Source organism: Hyla sarda, chromosome 3 (genome assembly GCF_029499605.1).
Source record: "Hyla sarda isolate aHylSar1 chromosome 3, aHylSar1.hap1, whole genome shotgun sequence".
NCBI classification, from domain to species: domain Eukaryota; kingdom Metazoa; phylum Chordata; class Amphibia; order Anura; family Hylidae; genus Hyla; species Hyla sarda.
Genome location: NC_079191.1, coordinates 111,297,026 through 111,313,419, shown reverse-complemented (window position 1 = coordinate 111,313,419; position 16,394 = coordinate 111,297,026). Strand labels below are relative to the sequence as shown.

The window sequence follows — 16,394 nt, the reverse complement described above, 5'->3', positions numbered from 1 at the left end:
TGATTATTTGTATGAAACACACAGAGGAGCGAGAAATACTTATTTCACTGAGTAAAATGATAATTTATTCAGAACTTATTTGAAATGTGTTTTTTTTTGTTTTTTTTTGGGGGGGGGGCTTTCAGCCTCTCACTGTTCAAAAAACCTACAATTAAAATTATAGACTGATTATTTCTTTGTCAGTGGTCAAATGTACAAAAAAATGTCTCCGATTTTGCGTACTCCACGGAATACGAAAACCTATACCTCACCACTTAATTGGCCCTCCACCGTCACCTCCATGGGCATCAATTAACTAATCCCTGTCCATTCCTTGACCTGACATTTCTGATCTGTGACTGTTGGACGGATCGGTGCTGGATGTTTGGGGGGCTCCGGGATGTTCCGAGCAGCGAGGTAGGCTCTTGACCTCTTTACTGCGGTTCTCCTGCTTCTACTATTCTCACCTCTCCCCCTCTCCTCTTTCTCTCCTTTCTTATTACCCCCTTCTCTTCCCGCTGACACCTTACCCCCTCGCATTATCTCCCCTGATAGCTGATAGTTTATTTACTTATTAACATATTTACGATAGTTTAATTGTCCTAAGGGAGTGTCACTCACCATGGTGCCACGGTGCGCCAGGGTGGCCCTCCTGTACATTGAACTGCCCGCTACACGTAGGTTTCCGTTAAGTATTTCATGGAGGCCTACTCCTTAAAGACCTTACACTGAGCTGTCCACTTGTGTTGTGGTTATGATTATACTGATGTTTCCAGGCAGCTGTTTTATTGACTATCTGAATGGTCAGAATGTTCTTATCTTCTGTGTGACTTGCACTCCCTGGACTATGTGATAAACTGAACCGTTTTTTTTACTCCCGTTTATGTATGCATTGAAACCTTTAATAAAACTTTACTATGGAAAAAAAAAAATTCTCCATGAAGGCAATGGTGCTGCTGCCTCTTAGGGATCACGAGAAGCCTGGAAGACTGATCACATGATCATGCTGCTTAAGTGGACCCAGCATAGCCCTGACAGTGACTGTTGATCTCTGTACCTGGGACTACTGGGACAGCCGAAATTTTAAAAAGAATAAGAAACAAAAAAGAAGTAATAAAAAAAAAACACATAACCTCCTAGAAGGTCTTTTCTAACCTTTCGGAGGACATATCTTAAAAAATCTAGGGCATGATGTATCAAAATAATCCATACACAATGGCAGAAAAATATTTTGAATTAACAAAAAAAAGCACCCTAAAAAATATTCTTACAGAAGGTGCTCGCAGGCATATGAATCCTGGACAGGGACTTTCCACAAATATTCAAGGATAACTGCAGCACACCAAAATGTAGTGAAAAAGTGAAATTTATTTAATCACAAGGAGAGTTACATGCTTGAGAATTTTTTTTTTTTAAATATATTTAGGGGTTTTAATATACTTACCCAGCTGTGCTCTAGCGGTGATCTTGGCTCAGTGGCTTCAGTGGTGAAAACAGTATCGCTCAGTAGCTATGGCTACCAACCTTGTTGACAGTGAGACTGGTTAGCCTAGGAGGGAGCTGAGATGCCAGGCCAAGCAGACTCAATGCCTGCGTACCACACTTCCTGAGTTGCGCCAGTTTTAAATAGGCATTCTGATTAGGCAACTGTGATTGATATCTTATGCATTATAGCTCCCTCCTGGTAATCTGGCTTATGATACCTGGTTACTGCCTCTGATGCTACCTCATGGTATTTTACCTCAGCTCTGGCTTTGACCAGGCTGCTGACCTGGATTCTGTCCCTGATATGCCTCTTGGTTACTGTTGCTCCAGTTAGGCTAGTTTCCCAGTGCACTTAGCAAGCAAGAGCCCCGACCTCTGAAGACGCCCAGGCAAGCAAAACATGTCAGGAGGGCTAACTGTTTCTACGTCAAAATCCAGTGTTGCCAGAGTATATAAAAAGCTTGCAGGTGGACTGAAGCTACCAGCATCTTATGATAAAATATATATAGGCCAAAAGGGCTGTGCAATATAACAAGTACCACTCAGAAGCTTATTGTCACAGCTATACATAACTACCGTATTTTTTGCCGTATAAAACGCACTTTTTCTTTCCCAAAACTGGGGGGGGGGGGGGGGTTTAGTTGGTGCATCTTATATGGCGAATACACATTAAAACCCTGTCCTATCGTGGCAGTCCCTGCAGTCATCAACGGCCGGGACCTGCAGCTAATACCGGACATCACCGATCGCGGTGATGCCCTATATTAACCCTTCAGACGTGGCGATCAAAGCTGAAGTCTGAAGTGAAAGTGACCCTAACCCGGCTGGTCGGGACCGCCGCGGTTAAATCGCGGCGTCCTGAACAGCTTACAGGACACCGGGAGGGACCTTAACTGCCTCTTCGGTGTCTGCTCCGTGCCGGGATCCCCTGCATGGCCGGCGCCCTCCTTCGTCGTCGTCGCGCACATCGTCCCGTCATCCAATAGGAGCGGTGTGCAGAGCGGCGTGATGGCGGCGACAGAGAGTGAGGATACCGGGCAGCAGAGACGTTCCGGAGTGACGGGGACACCCCGTGGACGCGGCGACAGCGATGGAGGGCGTCAACCAGGGCAGCGTTGAAGAGCGGTGACGGGTCCGGAGTGGCGGGGACACGTATTACCTCCTATCCAGTGGTCTTCAACCTGCGGACCTCCAGATGTTGCAAAACTACAACTCCTGGCACGCCCGGACAGCCAACGGCTGTCCGGGCATGCTGGCAGTTGTAGTTTTGCAACATCTGGAGGTCCTCAGGTTGAAGGTTCAGTATCTTTTTTTTCTAGATTTTCAGCCTTTAAAATTGGGTGCGTCATATGCCGGAGCATCTTATATGGCGAAAAATACGGTATTTGATTGTGGGACAGAACTTTTAAAAATGGTTTATTAATTAAAACATATATTCAGCTTTATTTTTTATATTCTCTTATATTTAATATGTCTTATTCTGTTACCTTTCTGTTTTGTGTTTTCTGATTACCAAATACCTGTCCAGTCCAGTCACGTCCAGTCCAGTCACCAGAACAATAAAATTTGGATTAAACTTCCAAACACTTTACTATCATCTGTGCCCCCCTACAAATACTGTAAACCTCAATGATAAAACTGCCACAAACTAATGCAGACAATCCTTTTACTGTTATGATTTATAAAGATTACAGTAGATGTGACAGAACATGTTAGGAAGAATGAGAAAGAACATAGTTGGCGATGTATTGGACAGCCAGTGTCGTTTCTTTACAGGTTGCTCTTATCTGAGACTCAGGAAGAAGGAAGCCATGTTTGCCTCTATCCCGTAGCTCAAAGGTGAAGGAGTACCGAATTCCTTGTGCGTATGCCCAGTCATCAGAAGATCCAGAGGTGGGGTCTAGACAGTGCAATTTTAGTAACATTATTTCATTATATTTATTTGACATAAATTTGATAATTATGATATTGATTATTTATGACCACTGATCCTGTACACAGCCCATCTATTAGTTCTAAATATATCATAACTTAGATTTAACTTCTCAAAAAAACAAAAACAAGGAAAAAATAACATATCATCCTATAAATGCCACTAGTTTCTTATATTCCTCACAAGCTTTATTTTACCCCTTAATAATACGCTTATCTATCGTCTTGTGATTTTTGGCTTTTTAATTACTCTTTCATAACTTTTCTACAAACCCATGTAAGGGCTTTTTTTTTTTGCGGGGCCAATTGTGCTTTTTAATGACATTCTTCATTTTGCCATTAAAGGGATACTCCGGTGATAACCTTTTTTTATTTTTTATTTAAATGAACTGCTGCCAGAAAGTTAAACAGATTTGTAAATTATTTCTATTAAAAAATCTTAATTCTTCCTGTACTTATTAGCTGCTGAATACTACAGCGGAAATTCTTTTCTTTTTGAAACACAGAGCTGTCTGCTGACATCACGAGCACAGTGCTCTTTGCTGACATCTCTGTCCATTTTAGGAACTGTCAAGAACAGCATATGTTTGCTATGGAGATTTCCATTTACTCTGGACAGTTCCTAAAATGGACAGAGATGTCAGCAGAGAGCACTGTGCTCATGATGTCAGCAGACAGCTCTTTGTTTCAAACGGAAAATAATTTCCTCTGTAGTATTCAGCAGCTAATAAGTACAGGAAGATTTAAGATTTTTTAATAGAAGTAATTTACAAATCTGTTTAACTTTCTGGCACCAGTTGATTAAAAAATAAAAAGTTTTTCACCGGAGTACCCCCTTAAATATGCTTCAAAACAACCAAAACAATCAAAAAAAATTTTTTATTAAAATTTTTTTTTTTGTAATTAGGGGGTTCTTTTTTAAGCTATTTACATCGGCCAAACTGTTATCTTGATTTATCAGGTTAGTCTGATTACAATGAACCCCAATTTATATAGTTTCTGCCATGTTTTACTATTTAGAAATACAGTCATGGCCGTAAATGTTGGCACCCCTGAAATTTTTCTAGAAAATTAAGTATTTCTCACAGAAAAGGATTGCAGTAACACATGTTTTGCTATACACATGTTTATTCCCTTTGTGTATATTGGAACTAAACCAAAAAAGGGAGGAAAAAAAGCAATTCGGATATAATGTCCCACCAAACTCCAAAAATGGGCTGGACAAAATTATTGGCACCCTTAACTTAATATTTGGTTGCACAGCCTTTGGAAAAAATAACTGAAATCAGTCGCTTCCTATAACCATCAATAAGCTTCTTACACCTCTTCGCCGGAATGTTGGACCACTCTTCCTTTGCAAACTCCTCCAGGTCTCTCTTATTGGAAGGCGCCTTTTCCCAACAGCAATTTTAAGATCTCTCCACAGATGTTCAATGGGATTTAGATCTGCACTCATTGCTGGCCACTTCAGCACTCTAGAGCGATTTGTTGGCATCCATTTCTGATGTATGTTTGGGGTCATTGTCTTGCTGGAAGACCCAAGATCTCGGACGCAAACCCAGCTTTCTGACACTGGGCTGTACAGTGCGACCCAAAATCTGTTGGTAATCCTCAGATTTCATGATGCCTTGTACACATTCAAGGCACCCAGTGCCAGAGGCAGCAAAACAACCCCAAAACATCATTGAACCTCCATCATATTTCACTGTAGGTTCTGTGTTCTTTTCTTTGTAGGCCTCATTCCGTTTTCGGGAAACAGTAGAATGATGTGCTTTACCAAAAAGCTGCATCCTGCTCTCCTCAGACAGTTCTCTTCTCCTCTTTCTGTTGTCCATGCTTAGTGTGGCACACACAGACAAACAATGCAAAGACTAAGTGAACTTCTCTCATTTTATCTGCTTTCAGGTTTGATTTTTATATTGCCACAGGTTAGTTTAAAGGAGCATCACATGCTTGAAACAATCTTATTTTTCCAAAATTTTGAAGGGTGTCAATCATTTTGTCCAGGCCCTTTTTGGAGTTTGGTGTGACATTATGTCCAATTTGATTTTTTCCTCCCTTTTTTGGTTTAGTTCCAATACACACAAAGGGAATAAACTTGTGTCTAGTAAAACATGTGTTACGTCAATCCTTTTCTGTGAGAAATACTTCATGTTCTAGAAAAATGTCAGGGGTGCCAATATTTACGGCCATGACTGTAAATGTAAAATTTTTAAAGATAAAAAATATTATTGAAATTGCCATTTCCTGACCCCTATAAGTTGTATTTGTTTCTTGTGTCTCATTTTTTGTGACATAAGGAGAGATTCATCAAGACCTGTGCTGAGGAAAAGTTGACCAGTTGCCCATAGCAACCAATCAGATTGCTTCTTTAATTTTTCACAGGCCTTTTTTTTTTTAAATGAAAGAAGCAATCTGATTGGTTGCTATGGGCAACTGGTCTACTTTTCCTCAGCACAGTTCTTGATGAATCTCCACCAAAATCTTTAATTTTTATCAGTACCATTTTGACTTAGATTGGACTTTCTGATAGTTTTTTCTGATCTAAAGTTTTCTGGGATGTGATGTTTTATTTAGTTTATGCCATTCACCGTAGGGGATCGATGTTATTTTTTTTATCAATGTGACAACCAGAAACAATAAAAGAAGTGAAGATGAATTGGCACTGACATATATTACTGCTATAATTGCCAGCACTGTGAAATAAGTGTAGCAGGATATGGAGTGTGGATGTCCCAATTGTGGATCCTAGGGGGTGCTTCACGGAAACAAGGAATTAATCAAATATATCAATGCCAAGAAAAGTGAGAACGGAGCACTTACCCGGTAGATATCCTTAGTAGCATCCCCAATGGGGTCTTCAGCAGAGAGGCGGTAGATGGAACGGGAGGAGCTCAGACGCCAGCCACGGTCCATATCACGCCAATGGGTGCTTGTCAGGCCTGACGAAGCGCTCATTGGCGTGATACGGACCGTGGCTGGCGTCTGAGCTCCCCCCGTTCCATCTACTGCCTCCCTGCCGAAGACCCCATTTGGGATGCAACTTATCACTAGGGATATCTACCGGGTGAGTGCTCAGTTCTCACTTTTCTTGGCATTGAGTTATTTTTTATCAGTTTGGATAATTCAACACGCAGCAATAGCAAATATGTTTATTTTTAGTCTGTTTACATATTTTATATGGTAATTTAAATTTTTTGTATGGAATGGGTAAAATTATTTCACCTCCTAAATGTCAGGAAATTTACACTGTGAAATTCCAGCGGCAGAAATACTGCAGCAGAAAATCACATGCCGAAAGAATGAACTTGTTCTTTTGGCATTATAACTAGCCGACTGCATTGTTATCAATAGTGACAGGGCAGGTCTATGTGGTCCTAGAGCCGTAGGATTTCGGTGGCATCTGCTCAGATGGAATTTTCTACCTGGAATACTTTGGGGCGAGATTCTATAGTGTGCACATACCCTTAGTCAGCTCTAATAACATCTAGTTTTCCTCATTATGTTAAATTTTGCCCCCCACCTCCGGCCCATAGTTGACAGTGAAATGCTTACAAATGGTGGATGCAGAAGATCCATAGACGTATTTAGTCTTGTAAAGGCTGGATAATGCTGATACAGCTCCTTCAGATATTTCATCCTGGACATAAACAGAATTACACACACATATATATATATATATATATATATATATATATTCATATTTATTTCTTTAATAGCTTTGAACAAAATATTGTATAGTGTATCTCCAACAGAAGGCTAAAATGCAATGTAAACCCAGCCTAAAAAGGTATAATACACTTCCTTCATTTTTTTTTCTATAACTCTCAGTCACTGCATTGATATTATTAGTATTAACATGTTACTTGCCAGCTCCTGTGAATTGGGTGCTGGATCAAAGGTGTAGGAGTAAGGGTACAATAACATCTGGGAGTATGAATGAATACTGATGTAGGCTTTGATGGATGACAAGTTGTTGAGGATGAAGTTGGCCACATTCTTTGTTTCTACCTCAGACCCTGGACACTTTCCACAGTAGATCTCAGTACAGGGATCATCCGACGATCCAATGTCTACAAAACATGAATTAGCTTTAGGTTAATAAATCATTTAATTGAGAAAAATTACATGAAACACATTATTAACATAGGGGTTAAAATCTCATTGCAAATATAGATTCATTTAAAAATCCATAATGATACATATTCTTTAGGGTTCATTTTCTGCTACAGATTTTCTGTAGAAGATTTTGCTACCCATTGAAGCAAAATCTGCAGCATCCATCTGCAGCAAAAATATGTGCATATTTATGCTGCATATCTGCTGCTACAGATTTTGCTGCCTATTAAAGTCAATGGGCAGCAAAATCTACTGAAGCAGATCTGCAGCCGAAAATATGCACGTGTGAACGTACGTACGTTTAGGATCCTATGCACAATTTGATGCATAGGATCATGTACGTATAAATACACCCTTAGGGGTACATTCACACGTACAAGATCTGCTGCTTATTTTTGCTGCATATTTTCTGCAGCTGATTTTGCTACCTATTGAAGTTAATGGATAGCAAAATCAGCTGCACAAAATATGCAGTAAAAATATGCAGCAGATCCTGTTCGTGTGAACGTACCCTTAAGGGTGTATTTATACGTACATGATCCTACGCATCAAATATGCTACAGATTTCAATGGAAACCAAATGACTTGGCATGGCCTCAAATATTGCACATCAAATATGCGCAGGATACTGTACATGTAAATAGACCTTAAAGCGTACCTGTCAGATCCCACAAAAAAACCAAAAACTGCTATATGTTACTCAGTACCTAATCCTGATCATGTACATATAATTTATGTCTCTATCACCAATATTTCACAAAAAAATTGCATATTACAGCTGCTCAATGTCTTTTCCATCTTTCCAAAGGGAGGAGGTGTGTCCCTCTCTTGCCTGCACTGTGATGACTCCTCCACCTTCCTCACTCTGCTGACTCGGGAGCCTGGCAGCCCTGCTCTGTAACCCTTTCCTCTCTGGTTTAATGCTGTACACACACACAAACACACAATGATTATTGGAGATTTCCTGTACTCTACCAAAGACAATATGGAGAGTGTATAATTTACATCTTCCTTAATTAGTGCAAAGGCTTAGTGGTGCAGTGTTTTTTCTTATGCATAAGATATAGTTTTTTTAATGCATTCATTTTAGATATGTTTCTATGTAATTCATGTGTATCAATCTTTGTCAGTTCTGTAATACTGGGAGCTGTAGTTTTGGAATAGTTTGCTACGGGCAGCCAGGACCTGGGCAGCCAGGACCCGGGCCAATGCCTAGCATTAACCCTTTAGACGCCACGATCAAAGTTAATTACGGCATCTAAAACAAAAGTAAAAGAATCCTGGCAGCTCAGCGCAGCTGATTGGGACTATCGCGACAGAATCGCGATGTCCCGATCAGCTGAGAGGACAACGGGAGGGTCCTTACCTGCCTTTCTGTCGTCTGATCGGCGATCTACTCTTCCATGCCTGCTCAGCAGGCTAGAGCAGCAGAGTGCCGAGAACACTGATCAGTGCTATGCTATGACATAATGATCAGTATATCCAATCAGAAGATTGCATGTTGTAACCCCCAACTATGGGGGCTAAAAAAAAAAAAAAAAAAGTATAAAAAAAGTTAACAAAGGTTCATTATCCCCTTCCCTATTAAAAGTTTATATCACCCCCCTTTTCCATTTTTTAAATAAAATTATGTAATAAAGAATAAAAATAATCATATGTGTTATCACCGCGTGCATAAACGTCCGAACCATTAAAATATATCGTTAGCTAAACTGCATATAAAATTCCAGAATTGTGCATTTTTTGTCACTTGATATACCATAAAAATATTAATAAAAAGCGATCAAAAAGTCCCATCAAAACAAAATAATACTGATAAAAACTACAGATGACGGCGCAAAAAATGAGCCTTCATATAGCCACGTATGCAGAAAAATAAAAAAGTTATAGGGGTCAGAAGATGCCAATTACATACAAATTTTGGTGCATGTAGTTTAAGTATTAAAATAAAATGAAACCTATATAAATTGGGTAGCCCTGTAACCGTGTGGATCTACAGAAAAAAGATAAGCTGTCATTTTTAACAAAAATTGCACTGCTTGGAAATGGGAGCCCCCAAAAGTTACAAAATGGCGTTTTTTTAAATTTCACCCCACAAATAATTTTTTTGTTTTGCTGTAGATTATATTATAAAATAAGTGATGTCATTACAAGGTACAATTGGTGTCGCAAAAAAAAAAAAAAAAAAAAATTAAAATACACCTTATATGGGTCTGTAGGTGCAAAGGTTCTGCAGGTGGTGACCACAGACCACCTCTCAGTTCCTGGTCTTCCTGGCCAAATTTTTGGTTGCTTTTGAATGCTGGTGGTGCTTTCACTCTAGTGGTAGCATGATACGGAGTCTACAACCCACACAAGTGGCTCAGGTAGTGCAGCTCATCCTGGATGGCACATCAATGTGAGCTTTGGCAAGAAGGTTTGCTGTGTCTGTCAGCTTAGTGTCCAGAGCACGGAGGCGCTACCAGGAGTCAGGCTAGTACATCAGGAGACGTGGAGGAGGCCATAGGAGGGCAACAACCCAGCAGCAGGACCACTACTTTCGCCTTTCTGCAAGGAGGAGCAGGAGGAGCACTGCCAGAGTCCTGCAAAATGAACTCCAGCAGGCCACAAATGTGCATGTGTCCGCTCAAACGGTCAGAAATTGACTCCATGAGGGTGAATGAGGGCCCGACATCCACAGATGGGGGTCGTGCTTACAGCCAACACTGTGCAGGACATTTGACATTTGCCAGAGAACACCAAGATTGGCAAATTCGCCACTGATGCAATGTGCTCTTCTCAGATTAAAGCAGGTTCACACTGAGCACATGTGACAGACGTGACAGAGTCTGGAGACGCTGTGGATAACGTTCTGCTGCCTGCAACATCCTCCAGCATGACCGGTTTGGTGGTGGGTCAGTAATGGTGTGGGGTGGCATTTCTTTGGGGGGGCTTCCTAGCCCTCCATGTTCTTGCCAGAGTTAGCCTGACTGCCATTAGGTACCGAGATGAGATCCTCAGACCTCTTGGCGCGGTTAGTCTTGGGTTCCTCCTAATGCAAGACAATGCTAGACCTCATGTGGCTGGAGTGTGTCAGCAGTCCCTGCAAGAAGAAGGTATTGATGCTATGGACTGGCCCGCCCGTTCCCCAGACCTGTTTACGATTGAGCACATCTGGGACATCATGTCTTGCTCCATCCACCAACGCCACATTGCACCACAGACTGTCCAGGAGTTGGCGAATGCTTTAGTCCAGGTCTGGGAGGACATCCCTCAGAAGACTGCCACCTCATCAGGAGCATGCCCAGGCATTGTAGGGAGGTCATACGGGCACGTGGAGGCCACACACACTACATTCATTTTGACTTGTTTTGTTGATTACATCAACGTTGGATCAGCCTGTAGTGTGGTTTTTCACTTTGATTTTGAGGGTGACTCCATATCCAGACCTCCATGGGTTGATAAATTTGATTTCCATTGATAATTTTTGGGTGATTTTGTTGTCAGCACATTTAACTATATAAAGACGAAAGTATTTCATACGATTAATACATTCATTCAGATCTAGGATGTGTTATCTTAGTGCTCCCTTTATTTTTTTGAGCAATTTAGTATATGTGGGCCCGTTGAATTCAACAGGATTCTGATGCTCTGTGTACAAGGCAGAATTTCCATGCCAGATGTTTACGGCACTGAAATTCCATTTTCTGTGTCCGCACAAAGAATGAACACATTCCTTCTTTGTGTGAGACAGCACATTCCTGTGCGGTCCTAGCGCCGGCATATTATGCTGGTGTCCGCCAGTTTGCAGAATATCTGCACGGAGATTCTCCATGTGGACATTCTGTCGTGTGAACATAGCCTTATAGTTTATGTGGGCACTATTACTGATAAGCATTAAGATAACTGTTTATATGTGTGCAGTGACTATTACAAGAACAAGGTGACAATATAAGGATAGGGCAGGGATAGGGAGTAAAATTTTTAAGATACATTTATAAATTTTTAGATTTTTTTAAAAATATTTTTGAAAAAAACTTGAAAAAAACATGCATAAAATTGTTTTAAATTTTTTTTTTTTGCAATTTTGGTGAAATATTCAATTGCCATAAAAGCTATTCAATTGCCATAATAATATAAATCAATATAAATCATCATTCTGCCTCAATGCTACAATTCTAGTTTTTATAAGTGTCCGAATTATTAGGTACAACACTTCTCATCAATATATAGATGTACCACATTATTTATATACATATACTCTTCATAGCTACTTTTATATAAATATTAGAATTTTTTCTCATTTCCACCTTGTACCATTGAATGTAGTTTACAAACTTTTTATATATATATTTTTTTCCACCTTTATTCTCATGTTGACAAATTGTTGTTCCGTAAAACTTTATCAAACTGGATGTGACGCTTCCCTAAAGAGGAGGAGTTAAAGGTATAAATATCCTAAAAAAAAATCATCCCTACACACACAATGGCCCTCATTTACTTAGAAAATCGGGTTGTAAGTCTATCTTGCTTTCTTACCCGACTGCTTTTTTCCCTGGTATTTATTATTATGTCGCATCCTGTTTGTCGCACGTGGGTTTTGTTGGCTTTGGTTTCCAACTCCTCTGAGTTGTCGGGAAAAAATCAACAACAATTCAACAAATTTGGGTTGGAAACCTTTATAAATACGTGGGAAAGCTCAGAAATGTCGGGTTATGCCCCTTTTTCGGGTTTGGGAGAATCCACATTGGGTCCGTCGGGAGAAAATGTTGCATCATGTCGCAGACTGGCACACGATGTCTGCAACATGTCGCAGACAAAGATGCGCTACAAAAAAAACCGACAAAACAAGTCTGGTTTAGAATAGTAAATGAGGGCTAATATCTAGCTGCTGAAAAAAGGGCCTAAGGGGGTCCTGAAACGCATCCAGCCTTGCACTATTCTAGTGACCACCACTACCTACCATATTGAGATAGCACAAGTCTCTATTTGCCTACCTAAGAGGCATCCTCAGACCTGCCAGTCAACCCGTGACAGCGTGCGCTGCCTCAGCACGAGGATGGCATTGGGATCCGCTATCACCGCATCAGGAGAAGCGCTGCAGTCCCCACAAACGGAGCCCACTATCGCTCGCGCTGTGAATTAATGAGACGGCCGTGTCTCTAGCAGCGTGCTCCCTGCCAGCAGACACCGGAACATGGACTGCTATTGACATGCTCTACAAGGTACCATCTACATGCCTGTATAACTGTTACCTACTAATACAGCTACCATCATTGCATAGAGACATTATTCCATACTCCCAAACAGGGAGTCAAAGACTCGTTACCTCACCTGGATATCCACAACACCAAGAACTTTATCTGATAAGCTCTGACAGAGTACAAAATACTTGTCACGATGCCGGCTGGCAGGTAGTGGATCCTCTGTGCCAGAGAGGGATGGCGAGGACCGCGCTAGTGGACCGGTTCTAAGCCACTACAGGTTTTCACCAGAGCCCGCCGCAAAGCGGGATGGTCTTGCTGCGGCGGTAGTGACCAGGTCGTATCCACTAGCAACGGCTTACCTCTCTGGCTGCTGAAGATGCTGAAGATAGGCGAGGTACAAGGGAGTAGGCAGAAGCAAGGTCGGACGTAGCAGAAGGTCGGGGGCAGGCGGCAAGGATCGTAGTCAGGGGCAACGGCAGGAGGTCAGGAACACGGACTAGGAACAGACAAGGGAACGCTTTCACTAGGCACAAGTGCATCAAGATCCGGCAAGGGAGTGCAGGGGAAGTGACTAGATATAGGGGAGTGCACAGGTGGGAGCCAAAAGCTAATTGGGAAGATTGGGCCAGGCACCATCATTGGTGCACTGGCCCTTTAAATCGCAGAGACCCGGCGCGCGCGCGCCCTAGGGAGCGGGGCCGCGCGCGCCGGGACAGGACAGAGGGAGAGCGAGTCAGGTAAGAGACCTGGGATGCGATTCGCGAGCGGGTGCGTCCCGCTGTGCGAATCGCATCCCCAACGGCCATGACAGAGCAGCGCTCCCGGTCAGCGGGAGTGACCGGGGAGCTGCAGGAAGAAAGACGCCGTGAGCGCTCCGGGGAGGAGCGGGGACCCGGAGCGCTAGGCGTAACAGTACCCCCCCCCTTGGGTCTCCCCCTCTTCTTGGGGCCAAAGAACCTGAGGAAAAAAAACTCAATTTTTCCGTGATGAGGTCCGATGCAAATTAGGAGGGGTTCTGTGTGGAAACGTACGAGACAGTCCAATCTTTTATTGAAAAAACAATAGATGAAGAGGGGTCTGGCGAGACTGGTCACAGGAACGTAGAACCTGTTGATGAGAGAAGCCAAAAAAAATTTTCCTGCAGATCCGGAATCCAAGAAGAGCATAGTAGAGAAGGAGAAGGTAGAGGCAGATATCCGCACAGGCACAGTAAGGCGTGGAGAAGCAGAGTTGACATCAAGAACTGTGTCACCTTTGTGCGGAGTCAGCGTACGTCTTTCCAGGCGGGGAGGACGGATAGGACAATCCTTCAGGAAGTGTTCGGTACCGGCATAGTACAGGCAAAGATTCTCCATGCGGCGTCGTGTCCTCTCTTGAGGTGTCAAGCAAGACCGGTCAACTTGCATAGCCTCCGCGGCGGGAAGCACAGGAACAGATTGCAGAGGACCAGAGGAGAGAGGAGCCGGAGAGAAAAAACGCTTCGTGCGAACAAAGTCCATATCCAGGCGGAGCTCCAGACGCCATCCGGAAGAACGCATGTCAATGCGAGTGGCTAGATGAATGAGTTCATGTAGGTCAGCAGGAGTCTCTCGTGCGGCCAGAACATCTTTAATGTTGCTGGATAGGCCTTTTTTAAAGGTCGCGCAGAGAACCTCACTATTCCAGGACAACTCGTAAGCAAGAGCACGGAACTGAATGGCGTACTCGCCAACGGAAGAAACACCCTGGGCCAGGTTCAGCAGGGCAATCTCGGCTGAAGAAGCTCGGGCAGGTTCCTCAAAGACACTTCGAATTTCCGAGAAGAAGGAGTGTACAGAGGCAGTGACGGGGTCATTGCGGTCCCAAAGCGGTGCGGCCCATGACAGGGCTTTACCGGACAGAAGGCTGACTACGAAAGCCACCTTAGACCTTTCAGTAGGAAACTGGTCCGACATCATCTCCAAGTGCTGGGAACATTGCGAAAGAAAGCCACGGCAATACTTAGAGTCCCCATCAAATTTGTCCGGCAAGGACAGGCAGAGGCTAGGAGTGGCCACTCGCTGCGGAGGAGGTGCAGGAGCTGGCGGAGGAGAAGATTGCTGGAGAAGTTGCGACTGAAGTTGGTGCGAAATGGTGGACATTTCCGACAGCTGACGGGTTAGAAGGGCGATCTGTCGGGCTTGCTGGGCGGCCACCGTGGTGAGGTCAGCGATAACTGACAGAGGAACTTCAGCGGGATCCATGGCCGGATCTACTGTCACGATGCCGGCTGGCAGGTAGTGGATCCTCTGTGCCAGAGAGGGATGGCGAGGACCGCGCTAGTGGACCGGTTCTAAGCCACTACAGGTTTTCACCAGAGCCCGCCGCAAAGCGGGATGGTCTTGCTGCGGCGGTAGTGACCAGGTCGTATCCACTAGCAACGGCTTACCTCTCTGGCTGCTGAAGATGCTGAAGATAGGCGAGGTACAAGGGAGTAGGCAGAAGCAAGGTCGGACGTAGCAGAAGGTCGGGGGCAGGCGGCAAGGATCGTAGTCAGGGGCAACGGCAGGAGGTCAGGAACACGGACTAGGAATAGACAAGGGAACGCTTTCACTAGGCACAAGTGCATCAAGATCCGGCAAGGGAGTGCAGGGGAAGTGACTAGATATAGGGGAGTGCACAGGTGGGAGCCAAAAGCTAATTGGGAAGATTGGGCCAGGCACCATCATTGGTGCACTGGCCCTTTAAATCGCAGAGACCCGGCGCGCGCGCGCCCTAGGGAGCGGGGCCGCGCGCGCCGGGACAGGACAGAGGGAGAGCGAGTCAGGTAAGAGACCTGGGATGCGATTCGCGAGCGGGTGCGTCCCGCTGTGCGAATCGCATCCCCAACGGCCATGACAGAGCAGCGCTCCCGGTCAGCGGGAGTGACCGGGGAGCTGCAGGAAGAAAGACGCCGTGAGCGCTCCGGGGAGGAGCGGGGACCCGGAGCGCTAGGCGTAACAATACTTTATATTGCACGGTATTTTGATCGAGGTTATTTTATTATATTTTATTCTATTCTTATTTTATTCATATTTAGTGTGCGGCCACATTTTTATCATCTAATATGTGCAACTTTTATTATATCTTTTATAATAAATAGCCTATATATAGCCTTTTTTTGCTGCCACATTGTATATTATTCACTATCATGTGTCCCTGTTGACTCGCAAGGGCCCTGTGAGTTACAGCACATAACGTTGTTAGTTTTATATACTAATAAACTCAAATTGGTTCAATATTCATGCCCCTGAGCCCCGATTTCTTTTGTTCACAACCTAAATGTGGTCACACATAGAGAAATCCAGCGCCTATCAGTTCTGGCTCTTTAGGTGGTTTATTAAACCCTTAAAACAGCATCATAAAATGTAAGGCTTTCTGTGACCCTGTGGTTTCCTGTGACCATATATTTTATGATGCTGTTTTGCGCTGGATTTCTCTACGTATGTCCTAATAAGTTGCTGTTGCTCCACATTTGTCCATGCACTTTGTTCTTGCAAAGGGGGGAGCTGATCTGCACTAAATGGGGTCACGTTGCGACCTCCAAATTACCGCAGCTACAAATTCATCCTGGATGGAATTATTACGTCTGTCATGTTGTTGACACAGCCATTTGTAGTTAGGATCGTAGTCTCATTTACCCACATTAGCCAAGATGCAGCACAATTCAGGGAGTGCAACATAGTGATCTTTGGT

At 43.5% G+C, this 16,394-nt stretch overlaps 1 protein-coding gene across 1 annotated transcript in view; it reads right to left on the bottom strand.

Moving 5' to 3' along the window:
* Nucleotides 1-3,113: 3,113 nt before the first annotated feature.
* LOC130360611 (carboxypeptidase B-like) overlaps nt 3,114-16,394 on the bottom strand; it is a 33,469-nt gene continuing 20,188 nt past the window's right edge. The window contains exons 9-11 of the mRNA XM_056563159.1: nt 7,267-7,469; nt 6,952-7,036; nt 3,114-3,364 (exon numbers count right to left, since the gene is read on the bottom strand). Of these exons, the coding sequence (XP_056419134.1) occupies nt 3,177-3,364; nt 6,952-7,036; nt 7,267-7,469 (476 nt within the window). The 3' untranslated portion in view covers nt 3,114-3,176. The remainder of the gene's footprint in view (nt 3,365-6,951; nt 7,037-7,266; nt 7,470-16,394) is intronic.